The 27924-nt window shown below is 35.6% G+C and overlaps 1 protein-coding gene across 1 annotated transcript; it reads right to left on the bottom strand.

Annotated features, from left to right (window-relative positions):
* Positions 1-26628, bottom strand: LOC123656309 (septin-7). The gene is made up of 12 exons (XM_045592016.1): positions 26218-26628; positions 13290-13628; positions 13058-13217; positions 12469-12679; positions 11577-11832; positions 10332-10527; positions 8625-8793; positions 6834-6875; positions 6142-6220; positions 4956-5176; positions 981-1021; positions 1-161 (listed from the first exon to the last, which is right to left on the bottom strand). Exons 1-12 carry the CDS (start codon positions 26626-26628, stop codon positions 121-123), a joined length of 2166 nt encoding a protein of 721 aa, XP_045447972.1. The 3' UTR covers positions 1-120.
* Positions 26629-27924: the final 1296 nt, after the last annotated feature.

The following is a 27924-nucleotide window of genomic DNA, read 5'->3' on the forward strand; positions in this document are numbered from 1 at the left end:
TTTGGTATCGAATGTTTTATATTATATTATTAGTCTTTTATAATCGTTGTTTCAGCGTTTATTACAAACCTTGGTCTTTATTAATTAGTCTTACGGGGTAAATAAATAGATCTTCTTACTTTATATAGATATTCCGGATGTGACATTCTTAAATGACCAATCTGAAATTTACAACAATTAAAACATTCACCACAGGTTTCGAACGCTTCATTAATTCAACATAATACATATAGTAACGTTCCAGATTATTATATCAAAGCAATGGATGTATATAATAATAAGTATGATGGGATAAACTACGTTGAAAATAACAAAAAAAATCAAATTATAAATTGTCTTACGCTTTTTAATCCCATCAAACGGTGACGATCGTCACAAGCAGAACATAATAAATAAATTTTATTATATTATACTCACATTTATGACATATTTACATAAAACATGAAGACATAAAACCGATAGTAATTTCAAAAATTTACAACAGGTACACAAACCGTAGCCCATGTTAATTTCATTTTGAAGTAAGTTTAAAACTAAAGACGTTAAGAAGATTACAAGAGAGGTGAAATTAATAATTGTACAGAGATGGCACTACATGATAAAATAATAATTTAACATCGAATCTCGTGAAATCTCAAGCGTATGGCCATTGTCCATCAGTACGTTTACAAGGTACGTTTCTTCAATACATTACGATATGTAGAGTAAATACCTTGAAAGTATAAATACAATTTTATTAAAAACTCTGTAAGAGATACAGAACCAAAGGTCGCTGTAGCCATTTTAATGTGGAAGCATAGTACATGCCCCGCTTCAGTCGTTAATTGTACAGACAACAGAATGATAAAGTAATGGCTATTTGTTAGAACTCTCTCGGTGGCTGAGAGAAGCATGTAGGTAACAGTCGAACTCGATGTTAGTCACGCAACATTTACGGTGGGTGCGAAGCCGACGCTTAGTAACGCGAGTTTAAAACAAACCTTTCTTTTTCTTATCCTTTTTATCCTTGCCGTCGACCGTCCTGAAAATTTAAATTATATTTTGTTATGAAAATGTAAATGCTACAGCATAAACAGAACATAATATGAACATTGGACTCTCGAGTCTATTTTCGATAAATTCTTGACTTATGAAATGACACAACGTATGAATGACGCAACGGTCACAGAACTGGCAGATGTACTGGCGGTCGCGAGTTCGATCCACGCTCACGACAGATATTTGTATTAGCCATACAGATGTTTGTTGTGGTCTGGGCGTTTGTGTTAGTGTTTTGTGTGTGTTTCCGGACCCCCGACACAGGAGTCCTACTGGGGGCCGTTGAGTGTGAAGCGTTATTTATTAATAAACCTTTATAAACAAAAATATTTTTTTATTACTCGAACTTTCCATTCAAGTATACCGTAATATCATAAAAATATGTATGTATATGAGTCTGTTAACGCATTTTTTATATTTCATTACACATTTAAGTAAGATAACCTACTTCGATAAGCACGTTATGATGTGAATACCACCGTAGGACGTAGTGCTTAACGTACGTTTGATTGCGCTATTAAAAACACGATTACTTACATGATTTAAGGTTCTGATATTCAAACTTCTCTGTGACTTTTTGAAATTATATTTCTTTATATATAAAAATATTTATTATTAAAGTAACGAATAACGATCACGCAACCAACAGTGTTGAACCGTTTTGATAATGAAATCTAATATTCAAAATGTTTTCTATTAAACTTGAAAACTGGTATGAAGTTCATCTCATTAAAATAAAGAAATAAATTTAACAATACAATAAACAAAAAATCCAAAAACATTGAAAATCGAGGTATAATTAAGACTCTAGGCTAATATAATATAACGAGCCTTATTTAGTTACGTACTATATTCCAGAAATTACTAAGTAGTTGACATATTAGAACCTTTAATGGCTTGTAATCATAATTAAGATTGCAGTTTAAATGTAATTACTGTAATAAACGGTAAGAGCTTCAACTGTAACTCAACCGCTAGTTTCAAACTACATTAAGGTTATGGCTACATTACGTGATATAAATTGTGTGTAATAGTTTTACCGAAATACGAACATCATTTACGAATTACATTTGAAGTTTTAAAAAGGAAATTTTCATGAAGAATTTTGAGCTTGATATACGAATTACAAGGGGATTAATTTGTCTCTTTTCGAACCCTTGACGGAATGCCGAACTCTTTTATTATTTTATTATTTAATGTTCTTTGAATTATTAATTACGAAAACTCCCTTGAAATAGCAAGATTTTCATAGTCAGAGGTTGTAATACAATTGTGAGAAAACTGATGACTAGCTGATCATTTTAACTGAGCCTCTTGTAGACCATACACATCCAGCAAAAGACATAAGGTTTAAAAGAGAGATCATACAGAGTAAGGGGGTGAACCATAAATAAGGATACACGTTAAGGGTGGTAGGAGGTCAAAGTGTGACATTGTGCAACTAGAGGTGAGTAAGAGTCCAAAATTTTTGTATTAAAAAAACCCGTCGTTTTACAAAGTTCTATAATGAAGATTTATAGGAAATAGTTCTTTATAATTGCATAATAGAAATAAATGTATAAGCGGAACGTTAAGCACATGTTTCAAGGTATGCATGCGTAGAATAGATTTTTATTCTCTTTAAACATTAAGTATGTTTGTATGTATGTATGTATGTGTGTATGTATGTATGTATGTATGTATGTATGTATGTATATGTGTATGTATCGATGTATTTGTATAGTGTATATATGAATTATTTGCTCGTGTATATAATATTACGATTGCCATTTGATATTTTTCCTCCCTTTTTTCTTAATGTGAATTTTATTAATACTCAATTTTCAACACCTAAAAACGTCCGCTCTTGTACGTCCTAAGGTTTTGCTGGTAGAATGCTTTTAGCATTAAGCCCGCCTTTTGAACAATTCTTTAATTTATTGTGTAATAAAGTATTAATAAATCAATAAATATGTTTTACTCGATTTCTTTTTTTAATTATTCTTGTTTGTATTTTTTTTCACAAGCAATATTTTTCATACAATGCTATAGTGCTGTAATCTATAGCTAATAGTGAAAACTTTACTGACTTCAATTATTGTAATTAGTTATAATTTAGTAATATGATATAGAATTGTACGTTTAAAGTCAAAAATATTTTATCTTCATAAAAATTTACACAACTCACTTAAATGAGAAATACTTTAGAAAGAAAACATTTTTAAATATAAGTAACCTATACGTTAAATAAATGAACGCTTCACACTCATCGGCCCTCAGTAGGATTTACTTCTGTGTCGGAGGTCTGGAAACACACACAATACACAAAGACTACGACAAACATCTATAATTATGGCCACTGTTTGTCGCGAGTGGGGCAAGGGGGAGTGTTCAACACGATATACGATATATTTCCAAAACAATTAAAAAATGAAAAGGGTAGACCTGACCTTCTCCGATATGGGGAAAGAGGCTTATGCCCAGTAGTGGGATATTACAGGCTGAAGCGTAGACGAGTAATTTAAAGGCGCAACGGTCACGGCACTGGTTTGTGACTGCGGGTTCGATCCCCGCACATGACAAACATTTGTATTGGACATGCAGATGTTCGCCGTGGTTTAGATGTTTGTGCAGTCCTCGTGGGTCTCCCCACCGTGCTTCGGAGAGCACGTTAGGCCGTCTGTCCCGGTTGTTATCATGTACACCTGATAGCGATCGTTACTCATAGTAGGGAATATACGGCGATCCGCATTGGAGCAGCGCGGTGGATTAAGCGCCGACCCTGCGCTTAAATGGAAAGGGGCCTGTGGCCAGCAGCGCGCGACTCACTCCCTGCTTTATCATGTACACCTAATAGCGATCGTTACTCATAGTAGGGAATATACGGCGATCCGCATTGGAGGAGGGTGGTAGATTAAGCCCCGCCCCTGCTCCTACGGGGAGGGGCCTATGGCGGGCGTGGCGCGACTCACTCCCGGCTGTTGGCCTCGAGCGAGCGGCGCCGCAGCTCGTCCAGCGACAGGCCGGAGTCGCGCTCCCAGGCGGCGCGCTCGGCCGCCAGCGCGCGTGGTAGATAAGCGCCGCCCCTGCTCCTAGATAGTAAGGGGCCCGTGGCGGGCGTGGCGCGACTCACTCCCGGCTGTTGGCCTCGAGCGAGCGGCGCCGCAGCTCGTCCAGCGACAGGCCGGAGTCGCGCTCCCAGGCGGCGCGCTCGGCCGCCAGCGCGCGTGGTAGATAAGCGCCGCCCCTGCTCCTAGATAGTAAGGGGCCCGTGGCGGGCGTGGCGCGACTCACTCCCGGCTGTTGGCCTCGAGCGAGCGGCGCCGCAGCTCGTCCAGCGACAGGCCGGAGTCGCGCTCCCAGGCGGCGCGCTCGGCCGCCAGCGCGCGTGGTAGATAAGCGCCGCCCCTGCTCCTAGATAGTAAGGGGCCCGTGGCGGGCGTGGCGCGACTCACTCCCGGCTGTTGGCCTCGAGCGAGCGGCGCCGCAGCTCGTCCAGCGACAGGCCGGAGTCGCGCTCCCAGGCGGCGCGCTCGGCCGCCAGCGCGCGTGGTAGATAAGCGCCGCCCCTGCTCCTAGATAGTAAGGGGCCCGTGGCGGGCGTGGCGCGACTCACTCCCGGCTGTTGGCCTCGAGCGAGCGGCGCCGCAGCTCGTCCAGCGACAGGCCGGAGTCGCGCTCCCAGGCGGCGCGCTCGGCCGCCAGCGCGCGTGGTAGATAAGCGCCGCCCCTGCTCCTAGATAGTAAGGGGCCCGTGGCGGGCGTGGCGCGACTCACTCCCGGCTGTTGGCCTCGAGCGAGCGGCGCCGCAGCTCGTCCAGCGACAGGCCGGAGTCGCGCTCCCAGGCGGCGCGCTCGGCCGCCAGCGCGCGTGGTAGATAAGCGCCGCCCCTGCTCCTAGATAGTAAGGGGCCCGTGGCGGGCGTGGCGCGACTCACTCCCGGCTGTTGGCCTCGAGCGAGCGGCGCCGCAGCTCGTCCAGCGACAGGCCGGAGTCGCGCTCCCAGGCGGCGCGCTCGGCCGCCAGCGCGCGCGCGCGCTCGTCCAGCTCGCGCGCCTGCGCCTCCAGCGCGCGCCGCGTGGCCTCGTGCCGCCGCGCCAGCTCCGTCTCCGACTCCTTCAGCTTCGCCCGCTTCTCGCGCACCTTCAGCTCGAACACCTGCCAGGGCGACTTGAGCTTTACTACGTTTTTTTTTTTTTATGTCACTAGGTCGGCAAACAGGCCTACGGCTCACCTGATGGTAAGCGATTACCATAGCATATAGACGCCTGCAACACCAGAAACATCGCAAGCGCGTTGCCGACCCCATTCCCAAACCCCCCCAGGAGCTCTGGTCACCTTACTCACCAACAGGAACACAATACTGCTTGAAAACAGTATTATTTTGCTGCGATCTTCTGTGAGGTCGAGGTACTACCCCAGTCGGGCTGCTCCATATTTTGAGCAGGAAATTCCTGTTGTGCCCTACCTCAGTTAACATTTACGGGTTAGCGAATAAACGAACTATCATCTTCATAGCAATCGTTGACACGAAGATCACAATAGCGAACATTTAAAATATTTTGACTATTACAAGTAACAGCACAAGTTAGTTTGATAAAAAAAATCTATGTAAGTTGATTTCTAAACGTAATCATTCACTATAATAATTATCATTTAATGTTACATTAAAGTTGGATTTTTATAATCGAATCAAACAAACATCTAAATTGTCATATCTATAAAATTTATATCCATTCACGATCCAGTCACGATACTTTTATACGCTCAATTTGTGTCAATTTTTATTGTGATCGAAAATGCTTCAGCGTTAACATTTCTTTGTCGAAATACATCAAACAAAATCAATAAAAAGATGTTATCAGAACACATTAAAGCCATATCTTTCTTTTTGTTCTACATTGTTAAAACGTAAATGGTACGCTTCATAGATGGTCAGCAATCGTATAACAGAAACACTTCCTTGAATAAATAATAAACCCAGTACGGACGAATGTCCGGTAACCTAAATATTGACGATCAGCGCTTTTAGAAAATTATAAAATAACGAATTTATTTTAAGCAATATGTGTTAGATTTTTGATAACACCAAAAGAATGATTTGTCAAAATTTAGTGCCTAACCTGTTCCATATCACTTTCCATTTTCTTCATTTTAAGGTCGTGTTCTCTCTTCTCTTCTTCCATCTGAGCCAGAGGATTCCTGAGAACAATTTTAGTTTTAATACAATACGTTTTCTTTTAAATTACATTCAAATTTTTGCTTCTAACTTTGTATCAAGTATTTTGCACAATAACGAACAACATCCAAACTTACAAGGTTCTCTTATACAATATAGGTAATACAAAATCAAAATGATAGTACATGCAATCAAAAGACAAAAACTTTTCTTTAAAATTTAAATATATTTAATAATATTTGATAACTTCCAAAATAAAAAATAACATTCGCAATAATGGGGATAATTAATTGTCAAAAATTGTGTAAAATCTTATTTAGATTGACAATAATTAAAATATTGGGATTAAATTAAAAAAATGTTTGTAAGTAATAATAATTTAGTAGTTAATTATTATAAATAGTAAATATCTGGAAGAACTATACTAACATTAATTAAGTATATTTTGAAAGCAATACAGCAAGATAATCATTCAAGCGGTGCCAGTAAATACACCTACACCTACCACATCCACTCTCTACTATATACCATGAAATAAAACATGTGTATCCAATACTTGTAAAACGTGCCAGTTCGAAACAGTAATGAAAACCGTGCTGGAATGGAGTGATACACGGCGTGTCGGTGTGAACTTACCACACGGTCATGAAACTGTTCATCAGTCCTTGCGGGCAGAAACTGAACACCAACATAACGCTCGTTAGCTCGCAACACGCGTGCTCGCGCGACGCAGTGGCATTAGCAACGGACGCGAAATATATTTTTTTATCTATTATACTTTTTAAAGCACGATTTTAAGTATAGTAAAGGAAGTATAAGTTTCTAAACTTTCACATTCACATTTTTGTTCTTTTAAACTTCGGATATTTTGCCGACGTTGTAAATGTCATGGTCACCCACCCGACTCGACTCAATCATTAGTAAAGAAAGTAAGTAAACGACCCGATTACTACCCCATTACGATAGATTACTAACATATCTAAAATCTTAAGAATTTCGAAGTTAAAAATAGAATTAAAATTTGACTTTAAAAAATTGGAAATTCGAAAAGAGAAACAATGCACGACACATTTTTAACCTTTTAAATAAAAAATATCCATCTATATTTTCCACTCCATCATTTTTTTTTTTTTTTTTTCTTTAATGCAAACCTCGCTTCTAAAATACAAACCGCGATTTTCATACATTTGTATTTATCGATAGCACGTAACCGTTACATTAATAAGAAGAATACCTCAAAATAGATCAAATAAAATAAAAATATTTCATAGAATACTTAACGACTCTTGACTGCATTCGATATAAAGTAAGACTTCTTCTGAGATCAAACATTCTGACGCTTTAGTATTGTATTTAGAACTCTGAATGATTTCTAAAATGTCGGTACAAAATGATTAGAAAAGCCTACGTCAATAAAGTATACTTTAAACTTGAATTAAATGCGGGAGTAATTGACCGTACGGGCGACGCCGAGTCCCGACTCCAATAATGCATATGAGTTAGTTTCTCAATCATTTGTTCTGTCCGAACAATAATATCAGGCATGGTTGTGACACGCGAATTATCATCTTTGCAATACGCGATGTAAATAACGGTCGATAAATTCTTATTAATGCCACTGCAGAAGCGCGTGAATCGCATCGTTAATATGATTAATGATATTCACTCATGGATATTTTAAAAATTAATTTACAGCGCCAATTACGTTTAAATTAACGTGGACAATATTAATAATGTGATTTGTATTTAAAATAATCCATGTCGAAGACAATAAATACTTCATTTCTGCATGCCCAAGCACAAAACATTCAAAAATGGAGAATGTAGTATGCAACTATTGCGCTATAAGTGTGAAGAAAAAATTAAATATCGTTAGCTTAAAACTGCGACAGTTAAAATAAATACACCGAAAGATGACCAGACATGCAGCAATGAACTTAAAACTTTAGAATTTGACTCGAATCTTATTATTTTTGTTTTATTTTGTTTTTTTAGCAAGATCAAAAATTCAATATATAAATAAGAAGTCTGGTCACCTTATAACGGCGACGTCAGTCTTATGAATACATTAAAATTGTTACTGAATCATACCAACCCTGTCTACTCAGGTTGTTAGTCCATGCTTTCGAATGTTAAAATCAATTATCTATTCTGTTAATGAACTGACAGAGATTATTAATGTAATTATTAAAATTAAAAACTTTTTAGTCATGAACAATCAGAGAACTGATGTATCGTACGATACACGAGCGTAGGGTAGTTGACGATTTGAAAATATATTTACCATTTAGTGTAAGTCAAGAGTTGACGGGAAAATCAATTGCATTTGTATGTTTGTAACACGAAAAAGAATTATAAAAAATAGCATCAACTACCCTCAGAAGTGAGCGAGAGATATCGAGCGAAGGCGAACTGACAAAGACGTACTTGTTAGAGTTAATCCTGTGCGGTTTTCCATCGTGAGAGAGGCCGGCCAGCTTGCGGCAGCGATAGTTCTCATAGTGCACGGAGCTGGTCACGTCCTTAAGATCCTGAAGGTGAGTCCTAATCACCATGTTGCGAAGCGCCAGGAAATCACAGTGCTCCAAATTTTCGACTGAAATTCATACCTTTTTATGTTATATATGTACAATACTACATAGTTAACTGTACGTGAGAAAACATTTAAAAATTATGTCACGAATTTGATGATGTCACAATCAGGTAATATATGTTTAAACTTACTTGAATATGTTAACTTAAAAAAATATATAAAAACATAATTAAGTATATTAAAAACATTACGTATGGACAAACAAATAAATAAAGATTTATTAATGTTTCATGTACGAGACTCAAATGAATAAGACAAATTGGTTGATTAAAATGCGACCGGCATGTGTAATTGACTACTGATACGTAAAGCCACTCAATGCATACAAAACAGAAGAGTATGAAATTTCATGTTTTAAATATAATAATTCAAATTGGCTGTTTTGTCATATCATCTATAGAACCACTATTTGTACTGCATGTTTTAAATCGACATATTTACTTAACGTTAACCTTTTCGACTGTAATTAATATCGTTTTATAGTATTTTCCGAATATTAACTAGTGTTCATGTGCATATAATGGTATATCGTCGATACTAAATCAATTGAAAGTCGTGTCATGCTATTGTATGTTAAATGTTAAATTTTATTTAAATAATGCTAATATACGATACCATCAGCTAACACAAATATTTAGTTTAAATGTACGACACTTATTATATATACAAACTTTTTGTTTGGACTTGCAATATTTTTCATTTGTCACTAATTTATTATTCAACAAACAGGCTACGGCAAACATATCACCTTATTCGTCGCCAAGAAAGCCGGTATTGCTCATCGTAGTAATTACGTCACCCGTTCGGACATGCCTACATAGTGTCACTGGTAATCTGTCGCGGGTTATATATTAGATATTTTATATATTGGATATTTTATATATTGGATATTTTAAATAACTGATCAAAAAGCTTTTTCTTAACGAAATCCCTGTTTCACCTTCTTCTCTTTTCAAACTATCGTAATGCCGGTACTGCTTTATTACTAAGAATTTTGAATTCTTAATTCCACATTCTACACACACTCTTTAAGCACGTCTAATACACTCTCAATTAATTTTTTATTTGTTTTCTTATAAGTAAGACTATCTAACATGAATAAAAACCCACTTTAAACATATTTATATAGCGTAAGAGAAAAAAAATTATTTATCAAAAAGTCACGTTAGGATAATTTATAAAAAGAAATAGCCGGAAATATATGCTCAAAATCAGGAGCAGCACGACTGGGAAAGTATCTCAACCTTACAGAAGATCATCGCTAAATAATACTACTCTCGAGCATTGTTGTGTTCCTGTAGCGAGTGAGGTGGCCAGAGCCCGTGGGGAGGGCTTGTGGCGTTGCAGGCGTCTGTAAGCTACGGTAATCGCTGAGCAACCTCGGTCACCAACCCGCCTGCCCAGCGTGGTGACTATGGGCAAAACACATGAGTTCACGTTATTTTTGGCGTAAACTTGTGGAGGCCTATGTCCAGCAGTGGACTGTATAGGCTGTAATGATGATGATGAATCGCTGAGTCGTGCGAAGCCGGCGGACTCACCCTCGGCGACGCCCCAGGGGTACTTGCGGCCGCGCACGCGCCGCCCGTCCAGCTCCACGACGCAGTTGGCGCCCACGACGGCGAAGGGCACGCGCGTGCGCAGCGCCCGCGCCGCGTCCGCGCCCTCGCCCTCCTCGCCCGAGCTCTCCGGGAAGTCGTAGATCTTGATCTTGTGCTGCGCGATCTCCTTCAGAATCTGGAGTCGAGTTACTCACATGTACGAACGGTTCTAATATTGTAAAGATGAACAATTTGTTTGTTTAGACGCGCTAATCTAAGGAACTAAGGAACTATTTAGGTACTACTACGATAGTACATCTACCGATGAAGGCTATGTAATATTTTAGTACGTTTTGGAACGAAGTTTCTTATGGGGCGTTGCGGGGGGGGGGGGGGGAAACTAGCCGGCAAAAAACGTCCGTCACGTTAAATAAAAGCTTCTATATATCCGCCGACCCGCATGGGAGCAGCGTGGTGGATTAAACTCTGATCCTTCTACATGGGGAAAGAGGCCTATGCCCAGTAGTGGGATATTACAGGCTGAAGTGTAAGATTCTTACATGTCTAATAGTGGATACAGTGTCTAATATATAGTCTAGTGATGACTGTTATTATTATTGCATTTTGATATTATTATTATATCATTCGATATTTTTTATATATTTTTATAAATTATTGTTAATAAAATAAAAATGTTATAATTTTGTTAAAGTAGTTTTTTCTGATTTTTATTGATAAAAAAATCATAATAAAAAATGTATAGCCGATTTTTTTTTTATATCACTAGGTCGGCAAACAAGCGTACGGCTCACCCGATGGTAAGAGATTACCGTAGCCTATAGACGCCTGCAACACCAGAAGCATCGCAAGCGCCTTGCCGACCCAATCCCCAATCCCCCATCATCCCAGGAGCTTATTATTATTTTCATTGTACCTCGAATAGAACTTGAAATTAATATTTTATAATAAGGGACTTGTTCGTTAGTGTATAATATATCTGAAAGGCATGTCTCTTTCTAAATGGGAGCAAAAATGTTACGGATATTTCTATGTAACACAAATTACTTTTCGTGTATTTTACTGTACCAGCTTACTGACACACATCAATTTTAATGATAATCTTTACAGCCGACCAACAATAACTTTACATATTACTTTTACCAGCATTAACACTGATGATTATAATTTACATACCATGTCCACTTTTTTAATACTTATGTTCATAATTTGAAGCAAAATAATTACTTGTTCTTTGAAATCCTTGCATTCTTCGGGCGTCATCGTATCGGCCTTCGCGATCACGGGTATAATATTGACTTTGTCGCTGAGTCTCTGCATAAACTCTACATCGAGCGGTTTGAGCCCATGCCCGCTGGGCGCTATGAAGTACAGGCAGCAATGGACTCGCGTATCTGGCGGAGCAGCTTTACGAGTCACCCGTGACTCTGCGTTCAAGAATTCTTCATATTTCGATTCTACGAAGTCGATTATAGGTTGCCAGCTAAAAAAAGTTTCACTTATCAAATAGTTTTTATTTATTTTTTTCCTTATAAATCAATTAAAATAAACTTAATGTTAACCAAAAATAAATCATAACATGTACAATATTATAAAATTCTAAATATAAATGATATAAATTAAAGTAGAGCATAAAAAATTGGCTGATAAAAACTAGTTTTGCAATTCTCTGAACAATTTGGGACATATATCTAGCTAACTGGTTTAATATCGATAGCCACAAAAAATTGGGTTACTATGGTCTGTTAAATTCAATTTATCTGTGTGTGAATGTTTAACAGGTTTGCATATTACTCTTTATAAATAGAAAAATGCTAGTTTACGTATTAAAAATAATATCTAAAGAGCGCCATCAACGAAACACCAGAATTATAAAATTCAGAAGATCTTGTTGTGTTAATCTCAATATCTAGAAACTAGTAGTCTGATTTTACGAATTGATAGTATAATCCTTGCAACAAAGCATATTTATTAAAAACGTGTAATACATACTTATGAATATCAACCGATAAAAAAAATGAAATTAAGAGCGATAAAATTGTACATTTAACTGTGACTAAGGTTTGCTTCCAACAAAATGATTTAAAAAAAAATAAGCAAATAGTTGTAAAGGACGAACCAATTGCTATTGTCCACAGCATCACCGAATCCCGGCGTGTCGACAATTGTCAGAGTGAGGTTGACACCATTCTCCTTTAGAAGGACCACGCTAGTTTCAACGCCCACGGTCTTCTTAACGCGTAGTGAAGGTCCTGGATGCTTGTCTTTATCATACACATCCGTCAAAAACAGAGAGTTAATTAATGTCGATTTGCCCAATCCCGTTTCACCTGGAATTTGATTAAATGTTCTTTAAGGTTTTGATTTATTTGTAAGTTGAAAAGTTAATCATTTACACATAATCTTCAACTTTATGTTTTCAATATACAAATATCATATAAAAAATTGTCTCATTTCAAAAAGGCTTAAAAATCTCTATTGAATCATGTTACAGTGCATATTTTATTTTTAATACAAATGGAAATATATTTCGGTTTAAAAGTAAATCCTCGTCAAGTTATTGTGTGCAAACGGTACGTCTGATAACAGTGCTCAGTAAAACAATAACTTGAAAGGTATTGTTTCGCGGGAATTCATTATTATCATTCGTAAGCCAGTAGAACTAGTTTAAACCGTGAAATTGTTCGAAACAAAAAAAAAATGCTTACCTACAACCATTAACGTGAATTCGAATCCTTTCTTGACCGCTTTCCTGTACACTTGATTTGGTAGATTTGCAAACCCAACATACCCATCTAATTCTTTGGTTTTTGGCTTTTCTATCTTAGGTAGGTCTGGTTTCGGTGCAACTGGTGGGTGGTCAGATTTCTAGAAAAAATCATAACACAATTATGATGGTTTTATATTTTAATTTTACCGCGTATTTGGTTTATCATCTACCTTCATTATGTTCTCCGTACTCCTTAAGGGAGCGGTGACGGGAGGTGGTGCCGTTGTGGGTACCGGCGGTGCAGGCATTTGAGGAGGCATAGAAGACGTTTTTCCTACTGTTTCCACAGACACGCTATTACTGAGCTTCACTGCAGCAGTTCCATTTGGCTCATGGTGCCCACTTTCTGGCGGATCGGGCAAAGTCGCAGAACGTTTAGCGAGAGCGTCTTTAAGGGCTGATGGTGCCATCGGCGGAACCGGCGGCGCGGCATTTGGCAGACCCGTGGCACTCACCCCGCCGCCGCTCACTGTGTCCGATTTAAAAAACAGCTCCCGCTTACTCTGCAACTGTAATATAAAAGAACTTCTTTTAAAAAATGCAAAATAAAAACAATTGTGTACAACGTTGTGTGTCGTATTTCAATATTACAAAAACTAATTTTCGGGGACCGAGTAAATAAATAGATATGTGGTATTGCTTCCATTTACATCTTCGAATCATTCATTCCTTAATTCTTTATATATAAGAAATCGTCGAGAAACAGGAATAGGCTTATTTCCTTTTCACGTATAAATTAGTTTATCCATAAATAACGGTATTCATTGTAAAAATAAGAGGGAGTAGTGATATAGCGGCGCTTGTTAGTCTATATAGTATACATATACTGTGTTAAGTACACAGCCGGCTCCAAGCTCGGCGTCGTATGACTCACCGATATCAAGGCAAGTATAGTAACAATACCTACATACAATTATCGAAGCTATTTAGCGTTGAAAACCAACTTGTATCTTTACTTAAGGAGCATCAGTAAACGATGTTTTCAAAATATAGATTTTTATCAATAATAGTAGTAATAATCAAGATTTCTGTCCATATTTGGGCATATAATGAGATAAGACTACGAATTTTCGTTAAGAAAAAGAGCCCTACATTGATGTATTTTTGCAACACACGTTTTAAATATAGCGGTGATGATTCACGCGATATTCCGAAAGCAAAGGCTTTACTCATAACTGTATTGTGAATCACATTCTAAAGTTTTTACAAGAGAAATGTAAATTTAAACAGTATTTGTGATTTGGGCGCCTTGATGCACCTTATTGGTGCAATTGCAATACTCATTAATCGATCGGTACAGGTATCTCTACCATCAAAAAAGTACCGTTCGAAACGAAATATTTTTCCATGTTTTAATTTTTAGGTGGTTTGTAATGTATTATAACTTATTATACAAAAACTGATTTTTGTTGAAAATGTAAATATGTACGGTTCGAAGTTATTGCTACCTGATATGTATGTGTGATGTCTATACAATAAAGAACTAGGTATATCGATATCTTAACAAAGGCTCGACAAATAGTCGTAGAAATTGCAAAAAGCATTGCGTCCGTTTCCGTCGTTCGGTCGTTATTCTAAAAATTATCAGCGTATCTTCAACAATGTAACAACTTATACTTAATAATATTAAATCATTCAAGTTTATCATTCTGTTCTATTCATATACGAAAACCGATATGTATTAAAGAATAAAATATTGAGTACTTACTGTACCTAGTATTCCCTATCTATACATGTGTAACGTATAATTTTTATTATTGTTTGTATTTTCTATCGTCGCATTCATATTTTTTTCCAGTAATTTTGTAATTTAGAAGTACTACAGCGAAAGTAGAGACACTTGTCCTTGATACAAGATTTCAACAATAGCCGGCAAAAAAGATTTACAATTAGGTACTATACGTTTTAAGGGCGGCAGATACTTAAGAAAATACTAAAAATCATAATAATTTTAATAAAACAATTTTAAAAACTATTGTAACGCTATATAGATTAAACAACTTCAGTTTATTTACTACCATATATTTTTGTACATTATATTTATAGTAAGTTTCGATTTCTTTTTTGCTGAAATTATAATTTTATTGGTAACTAATTAAAGCAATATTACAAAATTACCATCTCTTTTTCGAGAGCGGACCAAGTAGGACAACGAAAGGAAGTCTCACTCAGCTGGCGACCATTATCTCGAGGCATGTGCAACATGAATACACGTCTTATCACGAAAATCACACATCTTATGTTATTATTACCCTCAAAAAGCGTATTATTCATTGATTTCACTATTTTTAATAGAAATATATTACCGCTGCTGTAGCTGTATAGTCTCTAAAATCACAAGACGAGCTCTATTCGATGACTGATCGCGTTATTGCCGATCTCATCGTCATCCGGTGTTTACCAGAGCAAGAACATTGTACTGCAAAACGTAAATAAATTCAAAGGCATCCAACATCGAAATGGCATTTGTTTGTTTTCATGGTATGCATGTATAAACAATTTACTTTCTTATACTACGACTCAAGCAGATGGTCGAGTGCATACAAAGAAGCGTAACTTGTGTGAAGACAATTAAAGATTGTTTTATAATTAAATATCATTAATATAACTCACATTTCGAGGATAAGATTTTTCTCGCTTAACTTCTTTATTTTCAATCCCAAGGAAACGCTTTATACTCTTATACATTTCAAATTAATTTACATGCTGGCATAAAGTAAATAATGCCGATAAAAAGCATTACTGAACTACCAAGCCGTCAACTGTTGAGGAAAAATACATGACAAGTGTCGTAAAATAGACCTAAAGAGGAAACTAGGTAAAACATTGTAATATTGACCTCGACGGATCATGTTTACCTAAACAAATACAATGGGCATTTATTACTTAATGTATAGAAAAAAGGCGCTCGGTAAGGTAGTCAAATATTCATGTACAACTACTATTTACAACGTGAAAAAAATGTATAAATAACCATGTGGGTAGTTGTATATTTCTATACTACCACTAGTGACAAAATGTGTTGAAGCATGGAAGTGAACGACGCGCAACATTAGTTCGCTTCACGCAAGAATTAACAGTATTGCAGGGGCGACGGCTTCGTTGTTGAATTATTACAATCGCTTTGTTATTAAATACTATCTGTACACTTCGATGATTGTATGTTAATTCTGTTCATGAATAATTAGTAAGTCGAAAGTAATATGAATACTTTTTTTTCACTTATTACTAGATTAGGTACCTACATTTTTTTTTAATTCTTTTAAGTGAACTAGATTTTAAAATTATTGTAACAAGAACCCTGTTAAAACACCTTAATATAGTATTCGAGTATTTAAAAATATTATAGATTATGTTTCGTTATACTGTTTGTATTTATACTAACTACTTGGGATAAAAGTGTTAAATACATTAGTGATGCTCATTAAAAACGTCAATTATTTTGATGACACCAGAGGTCAGTGTACCAATGTACTAGAACACCTGTCGATTAGCGACTCACTACGACGTACACAACTATGAATCACTCATTGTGTAATATCTCCATGAAACAATCGTAGACGTTTGATAGCATACCTACTTAACTTCACATAAAACATTATATTCGAACATATTGTAAGCATGTGTATCCAATAAAAGTTATATTGAATAAATTCTCATTTCGAAAACTTCCACCCGGTTGTCACTTTTCAAAGCAATGACTAGAGAAGCTACGATGTGAATATCAAAGTATTCTACGTAATAACAGAAATAGTACCCGCAATCGTTACACGACTTATTGGTTTCGATTGCAGTATATAGGTATATGTAGCAGGCACTAACCTACTATTGCGGTTTGTACATTGAGCCTTAGTACAGGGTTCAAATTTGCATAAATAACATCGTCTATTTCTTTAATAGAATCCTGTTTTTAATTAAATGAATATATAGCACTCTAGGCGCAACTTTTTCATAATGCCATTAAACGTTTATCAATTAGATCACAACGATTTACTAAATCTAGTAAGGAAATGACGGGACACCTAATAAGTAGAAATGCTTGTAGTGGCAGTTGTTTTATACTTAGCACTCTGCTTGTACTGACAAAAAACATAATTAATTGCTGCGCAGCGTACAGGAACTTGACTTACCGAGTAAGTTGCGACCAGGCACCTCATTCTGACTCACCGCCATTTCTACATCCTGTAGATTTACTTCTTTACATCGGAAAACTTAGCTATCCTCACCAAACTATGGATAATCCGTTACGAGTTTTGTTAATAGCAATTGTTTCTAAAATATAGCCAATTGTCTACGGGAAGTCGAACCTAAAAGGTATACGTGCACGTGCAATAATGGATACATGTTCACAATGTAGTCGTCTTTACGTGTAATGTTTAGTAAATAAACCATGAACAAGTTGGTAGTAAAATACAATAAGTATAATATAATCTATAATACAATACAAATGTAATCTTTATTGCAGACCAAAAATATTACAGATACAGAGTAACAATATTTACAAGAGAAATTTATGAGGCGGTCTTATTAAAGAAGCAATCTCTTCCAGGCAATTTCAGGTAGAGGAAATTAACAAAACGGTGTTCACAATACACAAATGTAATACTTACACGTAATTCATCAGAATATACAATTATCAGTTATAAATATAACCTACATACTCATATATCCATATACACACATACCTACACATACCCAAATCATATATTGAAATAAAGCTATTGAGCAAAATACAGTTTTTTTATTATATTTTTAAATGACGAAAGAGATTTTGCACGTCTCGCTTCAAAAGGTAGATAATTCTACAACTGAATGGATTAGACGTTTAATGAGTTTGTATATTTTTAAAATTAGACTGTCTTCTGATCGAAGAGTATCGGAAAATGAGAAGATCCTAGGATCTGAAAATGTTCTTTTAAATACGGTTGAACTGATGGTAGTGTTTTATATTCTGACACATATACGGTTAAAAAAAGCACATTAGTTAAAATTTATATAATTATAGGTAAACCTTAAAAAATGTACAAAATATGCACTAAATTCTCAAAAACATCATAATTTAACTATAAATCACAGGGAAATAATATATAAAAATAGGTAAAAAAACTTTTTAAGTTAAACGGTTTTATGTTAAACATACATTGCAATGTTTAAGATAAATGTACTAAAAACCAAAAAATAATAAAATAGATACAGTCGTGGGAATTATAAACATATGCATAGACTAGACTAAAATAAAACCGTGGGGCACGTCAATTGTCTACAATCGTTGATTAAAATGTTTGTTTTGTAATGTTACACTATAATTAGGCAGTTGTTCAACCGACAACGATGGACGTGTGATAAGTAGGGCTAGAATGTGGAAACAAGCTAGCAAGCTCGATTATAAGCGAGTTTTAGGGTTTCATAGTGGTGAGCGAGTAGTACTTTTATCATATGTTTTGTCGATTAAAGACAAACTACGAGCGTGAAACGATTCCTCGCCAGCCAGCAGTGTGAATGTCCAACGATAAACTAGTTGAAACATCTCTTTTATTTACATGGAGTGTATAACTATTGGAATTTCCATGAGCAAGAAAATAGTAAGTAATTTTCTCACCGTCTGCGGGCCAACTGCCTATTTTAACGACGAATTAAACGATTCTTCTATCGCACATTAAGTCGATAATTTGTAGACAATTGACGTGCCCCACGGTTTTATTTTAGTCTAGTCTATGCATATGTTTATAATTCCCACGACTGTATCTATTTTATTATTTTTTGGTTTTTAGTACATTTATCTTAAACATTGCAATGTATGTTTAACATAAAACCGTTTAACTTAAAAAGTTTTTTTACCTATTTTTATTTTCTAGTTTTTAGTTTTTATTTCGCATTCTGTTTAATTCATTTAGTGCTTCATTATTGCAAGGCCCATCTTAAATATTGAGGTTGTATAGTGCACTGTATTCTTCTTGTCAAGCCCTTTTATTTGATACCCATATTGGTGGGATTGATAAAAAATTGTTATCAGACATTTGGTAGCGGCGGCCAGCTTAGATTTCAATTTTGCATAGTAAATTGTATTCTACTTGTTGAGATCTTTCATTTGATACCCATGTTGATGGGATTGATAAAACCTAAGTTATCCGCCATTTTGTAGAGGCCGCCATCTTGGATTTTAATTTTATATAGTACATTGATTATACTGGTTGAGCACTTTCATTTGATACCCATATTGATGGGATCGATAAAACCTACGTTATCCGCCATTTTGTAGCGGCCGCCATCTTGTATTTCAATTTTTTATAGTATATTGTATTCTGCTTGTTGAGCCCTTTCATTTGATACCCATATTGATGGGATTGATAAAACCTACGTTATCCGCCATTTTGTAGCGGCCGCCATCTTGGATTTCAATTTTTTATAGTATATTGTATTTTGCTTGTTGAGCCCTTTCATTTGATACCCATATTGGTGGGATTAATAAAACATAAATTATCCGCCATTTTGTAGCGGCGGCCATCTTGAATTTATAATGATAATGAATAAACATAATTGTATTGTCACAATTATGTTTATTCATTATCATTATAAATTCCAATAATCCAAAGTGTATACAAAATTTCAGATTAATCGGTTGACAGGAAGAGGGTGAAATTTGAATTACTAAATTTGACCCAAGAATAAATAATAAAAAAAAAATAAAACAAACGGGGTGAGCTAAATAAAACCGTTTAAAAATTTAAACTTATATACCTACTTAGTTTTAGTCTGTGTCTATGACACTATATACATCTTTATCAAAGTGACAGAGCCAGATTGGGCAGTTTTTTGAATAAAATTAATATTTTTAACAATCATAAAATTAAATCAGATCAAGATAATCGGGTTAATGACGTGTCAAAAACAGAAGAACCAAGAGATGCCGATAGGTAATAAACAGGCGAGGAACGAGACTGCTCGAAACGAAATCATTATAATTGAAATATTATTGTAAAACTGTATTTTTGAAGTGAAAGCTTCTTTTTTATTTATTCAATCCAATCAAACAGGTTTCACTTGATTCGATCGCTTTAATATAAAGAAAAATATATCGAAAAATAGTTTTAAACGAAAATTATCTTGTAATAACAAACGCAGACATCATCGTCGCGATAGTAATATTTGAGCAAATAATTTTCAATAGAGCTGTTGTTCAAGAGATAAAGCAAGAAGAGATAATAACTTGTTTATACGTACTTTTCTTACTTAAAAATACTTATACATTTTAAAAACCCTATAATCCAATCGTGAATTACGTATACCTAAATTCATACAACGTAACAGAGTTGATTTTAGAGCCCATTGTAATGAAACACAAATAACTTCAATTTGTTACATTTTTTAATAACAGAAGAAAAGGAAAAAATTAAGAATGTGTTGAATACGTTAGTTTCACTGCTTGTTTAAAGATAACTGTTATTTGGTTCGACGTCGGTTCATTTAACATTACTTTCTCCGCACGATTGTTCGTAACAGTTCTCTTACTAACTTATTGTAAGCTATTACAAAAAGTTACATTTCCATATTCATCAATAAAAAATAATATATTTCAAAAACAAAAATAATATAGACCCTTGTATCCGTTGTCTAATCCTTCGCGTCTATATTCACAAATTGACAGCACATTAAGTTCCTTAACAACAGCTGTACATAAAACGGCCGAGTGGGACGCTAAAGCGTAGGAAGATCGTATTTTAGAGAATGAAACTGGTTGTCTACGATAGACCGGAGAAGACGAACTAGTGACATCAATCAGTCGTGACATAATAGCACAACTATTTTATAGAGTATCAGACGGTAAAAATATTAAGTAATCATGTAAAATTATTAAATAGATACTATTATATAACATTTCAAGTGTTTCATTTAACCTTTCTGCCAATGCTTTTTCTATTAAGACTAACAAACAAATATCTTTTTAACCGACTTTAAAAAAGTAGAAGGTTTCTCAATTCGACTGTATTTTTGAAGAAAAACTTCTTTAAGCACGCTTGGGGAGTAAGCTGGTGAATACGTGACGAGAGCGTCACGAAAAGTGTGATCGGGTGAGGCGAACGGAAGTTGAGATGTAGATACAAGTTAGTGTATGTAGAAAGATGGAGAATTATGTTTCGTAAGTTTTACTTCAATCGTTTGGTCTAAAGCACATTCGTTTTTACTGGGTGCACCGATTTCGACGGTTCTTTTTTTAATCGATAACTGGTGCTTGTCAAGTGGTACCATTTTAACTTGATCTTTTCGTTTGTCGAGCAAACCAGCTTACTCCCTAAGTCAAGCGTGCGTAAAGAAGTTTTTCTTCAGAAACATCTATTCTGTATATTTCATAACGTTTTATTTAAATTTCATGTCACACAATCAGCTAGCTCTCCAATGCAGTACAATACAAGTAGATACCTACAATCACTATTGCATTATTCATCCGATCGTGTGATATGTGAAATGAAGACGAAGTAACAATAGACGCGAGATTCTTAACTGGTTATTTGTTTAAATGTGCACTAACAATTTATAGATTGAATTTATCAATTATTTAATTATTTGATTGTTGTGAGCTTTAATTATCTCAATATGTTCCTAAATCTTGAACAATATGTCTTACAAATCATTGTTTAAACAATCAGACAGTCCTTAAGGACTGCGTCACGATTTCTTTAAAACATCTCAATCTAGATTCGCATCTCGTCTGAATCTCGATTTCTTAGAATTTTTTTTAAGAATTACACAGCTATCAGTAAAGTTAAAAGACATTTTTTGTAATATGCTTTAAGCGCACTTATCACAAAGACGCCACTGAATGAATTTTAATAAAACTTTGCATGGTAATAACTTATACCGTAAGTAAATAAACAGAATACTTAATATTATGGAAAAAAAAATATAGATAAAACTATATACTCCATCGAAGACCTAAGATTGATAAAATATCCTCTTTTATTTACATCGTAAATAAAATTATGTAGTAATTAATAGTTGCGTAAAGACCGTGAACTGTTTAATTGGGGTTAAATTAATCATGACACATTAGAAGTGCCAACTTGCAACCTGCGCGTTATATGTATGGTAATTAAAAAATAGCATAATTTAGTGTTGAAATGAAAGTCCAACCCGGTCATTTTAAGTAAACATAAATCTTCATATCATCATGAAAAGTTTGACTTACGACCGATTTCAACATTTAATCCACTACCTGCATTTTTTAGAACACATCTCTCATTCGCTTAGTAGGTATCATATTCAACCCTGAACTGCTAAGCTCTGATTAATTAATTACAACATTATGTTAAGAATTATCTTGTTGGTTTAACAATGATCTTCGTCCTGTTTGTATTTGTTACAAATCAGTAAACAAAGATGTCTTTAATATGTTACATAAAAACAAACGGTTTTGTTTTCTTAAAAAGAAATACAAGAAATCTATTACTAGGCAACGATAAAAATATTACAGACAAGCCGACGCCACGATATTTTGTAGGAGCTATTTTAAATTTTTCATCGCTCCATAAAATTATCGTTAAAAGTATCTACCGAAATCATTATGGGTTTTTAAAATATTTACAAAACTAATTTTATTACAACTTTACGAATTAAAAACTTTATTAATATCAAGAATAAACAATGACGTTATAAAGTCAATCATTAATTATAATCAAACTATTTATTGGTTATCATACCTTATAAACTAAGTTATAATAAGATTGTATAAAACGACTTCGTGAGACACATTTACTTGTTGATAAAGCCGCAAAATGAGACACCAAATGCGTTTGTGACTTATTACAAGAACGAGTCAACGACCCAGTCACCAAGGATAGAAAATGGATACGCATTGATTTATTATTCTAAAGGGCGTAACAGAAGTAAACTATGCACAGAAATAACACCGTAATATAAAATTATCTTAACAGTGAAATACCAAACGATACTCTTGAACATACATACACACTAGCTGTAACCTGCGCGCTTTGATACGCTTTTTTTTTTGGTCGTACTAACTCAGAAATCTTTGTGGGCTCATGCACAACACTTTGCTGAAGATCATGACATGATCAAATGCATAGTTTCCGATTCTATAAGGGCATACAAACAAGCATTCATTTTCATATATATATACGAGTAGATAGATAGATATTGCTTACTCATACTCGTTATATGGTATGTTTTTATGTAATGTTTAATATAGACATAATATTATAATCACTGATAAAATAAAACAGTATGTGGACATTCAGTATCAACTTTATTGCCTTTAAAGGATTGATTGAACGTTACAGAGAATCTAGGCGCCAACGATGTCTAACTGACGCTAACGACGCGTCCTTTTGATTGCTGTTGGTAAACTTATACGCTTTGTATAATAACAAGTTAAAGCAAATACAAGTACAAACATAAACTTATAACAATATTAGTTTACATTTTACCTCTGCTTTTCTGCGTAACGATAAGTTTCTCCATATTTCTCGTGGACTCGTCCATCCAACTTTCGTTTTATCAATTCCAATGTCACCGACACTACTTGCACATCTATTTAGCTTTGTTTGATGCGCTGCACCGTTTGTAACAGCTTCGTTTGCCATTTTATGCACAAAATATTACGAAACACAAACGATGGGAAAATCTAAATCTTGACAGTAGATATGCAATTACATCACATTTCACAGTAGTTGTCTTTTGTTACAATAATCACAGTGGCCTATCTCGTGATTTGTAATGCTTTTCTCGCTTTATTTAACAATATAAAAAGAATGTTCAATATTTTAATTGGTCTCCGTTATCACTTATAATACACACTTGAAAAATACGCTTACTTTGATTAAAAATCGCGAATCAAATACAATTTTTCTTGATGAAACAAACGATGTATAAAACAAATAAGACTGTTTTAACGTGAAGCACACTCACGTCTGTATCACTTTGAGGTTAAGTTACCGGCGCTACCGGCTGTTGGCTAGCTGGGCACACAAGCGCCCCACCGAGGTCCCGGTCGGTACACGGGGCGAAAAAAAGCTTAACAGATGTTTATAAACGTCTGCTTTTAAACCCTTTACAGAGCCATTTAAGAATTCTGGATTTAAAAACAACAGCATTAATTCATATAACTCATTCACTTTGATTCACTTTTGGAATTAAAAAATCCGTTTTAATGAGAACAAAAATAGTTTTGAAAACTTTACTTATTATTTATTATAAGGTATAAATTTCCGAATGCAATATATTTCCTAGGCTTAACTTGTTGTCAAAAATCAACGCGTGTGTTCAAACTGACGGTAATTCAGGTACCACATATTACCACAAGTTAATTATGACTATATCTACGTACCTATTGACGTTAAAGGATCCCGAGCCCGTCACACTTATACCCACCAGCCAACACAAAAGCAAGGACAGATTAATGAAAAGACGATATCATACATAATCAAGTTAAAGTAACAAGCATCTTATTATAACAGCATCAAAGTCGATAATTGACCATCAATAAATTTATTTTTAAGTCTTTTAAGGTACCTACAATGGAAAAGGAGAACGTGCCCTAACCGCTTTTGCTGGTTATTGAAAAAATTAAAACTTAAACCAATTCACGCAAGTTGCGCAAAGTTCATTCGTAACGTATTGCGTATTACACGTATTTTCTAAGATCAACTCATCCGTGAAATAATCGTATAAATGTAAAATTTACACTTATCTTTAAAAAAAATAACTCTTCCCCTGCGTTATCTTCAAGACATTCTCAAACTGACAACTGACAATATGCAACAGATAACATGAATTCCTAGAAAACGGAATACAATATGAAGCCTTCATATCGCTGAGTCGAAGATTATATTTACTGACGGTTTATTCACTTACGTAAAACAATTAGTTCTTACTGATAACGTGTATCAGTAAGAATCAACAATGGAACAATAATACAAACTAAAGAACATTATTTTTTAAAGATTAAGAAACCAACTAAATTTTACATATCGGATGTGTTATACGCTTTTTTATGTATGTTGAATAAAAGCTGCCTAAAGGCGTACTTTTTATTAGGATACCCCGAACTTTCAGGTCAGGGTTCGGCCATGAAACAGTTAATGTCTGTTTAGTGAATTCGACACATGCGAGCAGAATGGCCGACGTTTCATGGTTATTTTTAACCCTGTAGACATGGGGTCAGTCACCCGCTTAGTCCTCCAACGGCTTGGACCAGTCCTATCACATGAGGAACTTGCGTGGGAATATACGATTCATCTCCTTGGGGAAATAATGAGATGCTCCATAAGTATGACGTATATCACTCACTCTGCAATTAAATTATATTGACACGACGCGCGAAGTAGAAACAACATACCTAGCTGCTTTTGAATAATACATACATACAAAAATTTAAACAGGATTTTCTCAGTACAATAAACATTGAACGTTACAACACTCATACTTCAAAAGGGTAGTCTCTTTTATCATGCTATTGATTTCTCACTCAATATATATATATATATATATAGGCCTTCACATTTTCATTATTAATGAATATCACTACTCCGCTGTACTAATGATACCGCTATAATGGCTACAACCAAACAAAATGTAACGAAAGTCATTACTTCCCATTACATATTACTTAAAGCACATACTATTTTTAATTATAAAATAATAATCTTTAGAAAATATATCATTTGACTAAGGAAACATTTGAAGTCAACTTTTGAAACCTCGATAGTTAAACATGCAAGAGTTCAGTGTAATCGATTTATGCTTTCAAGTGTGAATCGATGGTCTAGTTTACTTTCTAATGTATGTAAATAAAGAAAAAATATCTGTAGAATAGTTAGCTTAAAATAATTGATTTTGTCAATTTGGTTACGTCTAAAAGTCTATGATATAATATTTGTGATATAAATATGTAAATAACAAAACAAATAAAGCGATACAAGTGTTCCTAACTTGTTATTGATAGTACTATAAAAACGATAAAATCCTTAGTGCTCCTATACAAGGGTAAGTTGAACTAAAATAAAGCACCTCCCTTTTTGGGGTGCGTTAATTTCGATAAGGGGAACTGTTGGAGGGTGATCACGATGCACCAAAGGGACTCACCGTTGCCGTATCGGTAAGGGTGACTGTAGCTGAGGTAGGACCAGTAGTATTGTTAGACGTCACACTCGCCACCTGATTATTTGCATTTTGTTCAATAATACGCTGCCGAAGAGCCAATCTTTCGAGACTAGCCAATCTATGAGATCCACCTGTTCCTTCTCTGTCCCGATCTCTCAATCCTGTTGCACTAAGACTGCTTCCTGCACTAAACGATCCGCTGTATTTCGGGAGGGTCGGAGGCGGTACGGGTCTGGCTGAACCACCACGCCCGAGTAACGAACCACTGGACGTGTATGCATAACTGTTAGGCGTTCCAAGAGTTGCGGTACGTGGTGCAGCTCCGATTCCGTTGATAGCTCCGTTGCTACCGTTGACGGCGCCACCATTCACCGTCGTCGTGCTGCCGTTCATCTCCTTAATCTAGTGACCGTCATGCGAGTATAACAAATCACACACTGTCACTAGCCGTGAACTATCGAACGATCGCGATAAAGTACAATATGTAGAAGCGTTCGAGTCGGGTGCCTGTCGGAGGCGGTTTGACAGCTAGCGCGATGCAGACGAGGCGCGCGGGCGGACGCTCACTACGGCGCCCCGCGCTTGACGCCGTCGCCATTCGCCGCTGCCACCGACCCCATTGAATCCCAGGATTATTGCCACACGACTGCCCGACTAGAGGGTTGAAAATGCATTGCTGCATCTCCGTCAAGGTCAACATATGAATTCTTCGCGAATTCAACATATTGCTCGCCTTTATTTAGATTGAGTTCGAGGACTTTGTGGAGTATGAAATTAAATTTAGACAATAGGTACTCTTGAATTATTGATACAATTGCTGAATTGTTATATATAATATTGGTTTAAATAATGAGATTAAAGAAATCGATAAAAGAAATAATTTTATTCAAAAACTTGCAATAAATACACAAGATCGCCCTGTATTACACATAAATTTCAAATATAAAGCCAATAATAAAAACTTAACGGTTTCAGTAAAAAATTCTAGCATTAATTTATAATGGTTAATGTTTCATGAATGGTTTTCAATCGGTGAAAGAAGGAAATGACGTTCTTTAGTTCAATGGCCCGATTGAGTCAAGAGTCAAGCAAGACGTCTACGGCATTATTAGTACTGAAACTCGCAATTAGGCCAAATAGAATAATTAATTTCTACATTAATTAATTGAGAAATTGTGATTTAAACCAAAAAACCCTCAAGAAATTCTATTTTAAGTAATAAATCAAACTATGTATATTATTATATTTTGCATCGTTATTACTATGCGTCTGGACTTGTGTATATTTTAATGTTCAAGGATTTCACTGCGAACATAAAATCTAGAAGTCTAGACTGTAGACTCAATATGCAATGCATGAAGCACGTGGTCGTCGCGTGTTATGGTCACGGTCACCCTGATCGACCGAGTACCCTACAGCGCATGCGCTCCCCAAGACCCCTCAGGCCTATATTTCATCTGCACAACCCTACAGTTCTCCCGAACCGATTTGACTTCTTTTTACGATGCCTAAGTTTCTTTTGTGACTCAATATTACAAAAATGTACCATGTACTGTAAAATTTTTTTATTGAATCCTTATATAACGTAGTCCGAAAGTCAAAATCTAAAGAAAACCTATATAATTCAAACTATTTAACCGACTTCCAAAAAAGGAGGAGGTTTTCAATTTGATTGTATTTTTTAATGTA

Source organism: Melitaea cinxia, chromosome 1, assembly GCF_905220565.1.
Source record: "Melitaea cinxia chromosome 1, ilMelCinx1.1, whole genome shotgun sequence".
NCBI lineage: Eukaryota > Metazoa > Arthropoda > Insecta > Lepidoptera > Nymphalidae > Melitaea > Melitaea cinxia.

Coding starts and splice junctions, on each gene's coding strand:
- LOC123656309 (XM_045592016.1), bottom strand. CDS start 26,628: ATGAACGGCAGCACGACGACGGTGAATGGTGGCGCCGTCAACGGTAGC. Junction 13,218..13,289: donor GTACGGAGAACATAATGAAG/GTAGATGATAAA, acceptor GATTTTTTCTAG/AAATCTGACCACCCACCAGT. Junction 6,876..8,624: donor CACAGGATTAACTCTAACAA/GTACGTCTTTGT, acceptor GTTGGTGTTCAG/TTTCTGCCCGCAAGGACTGA.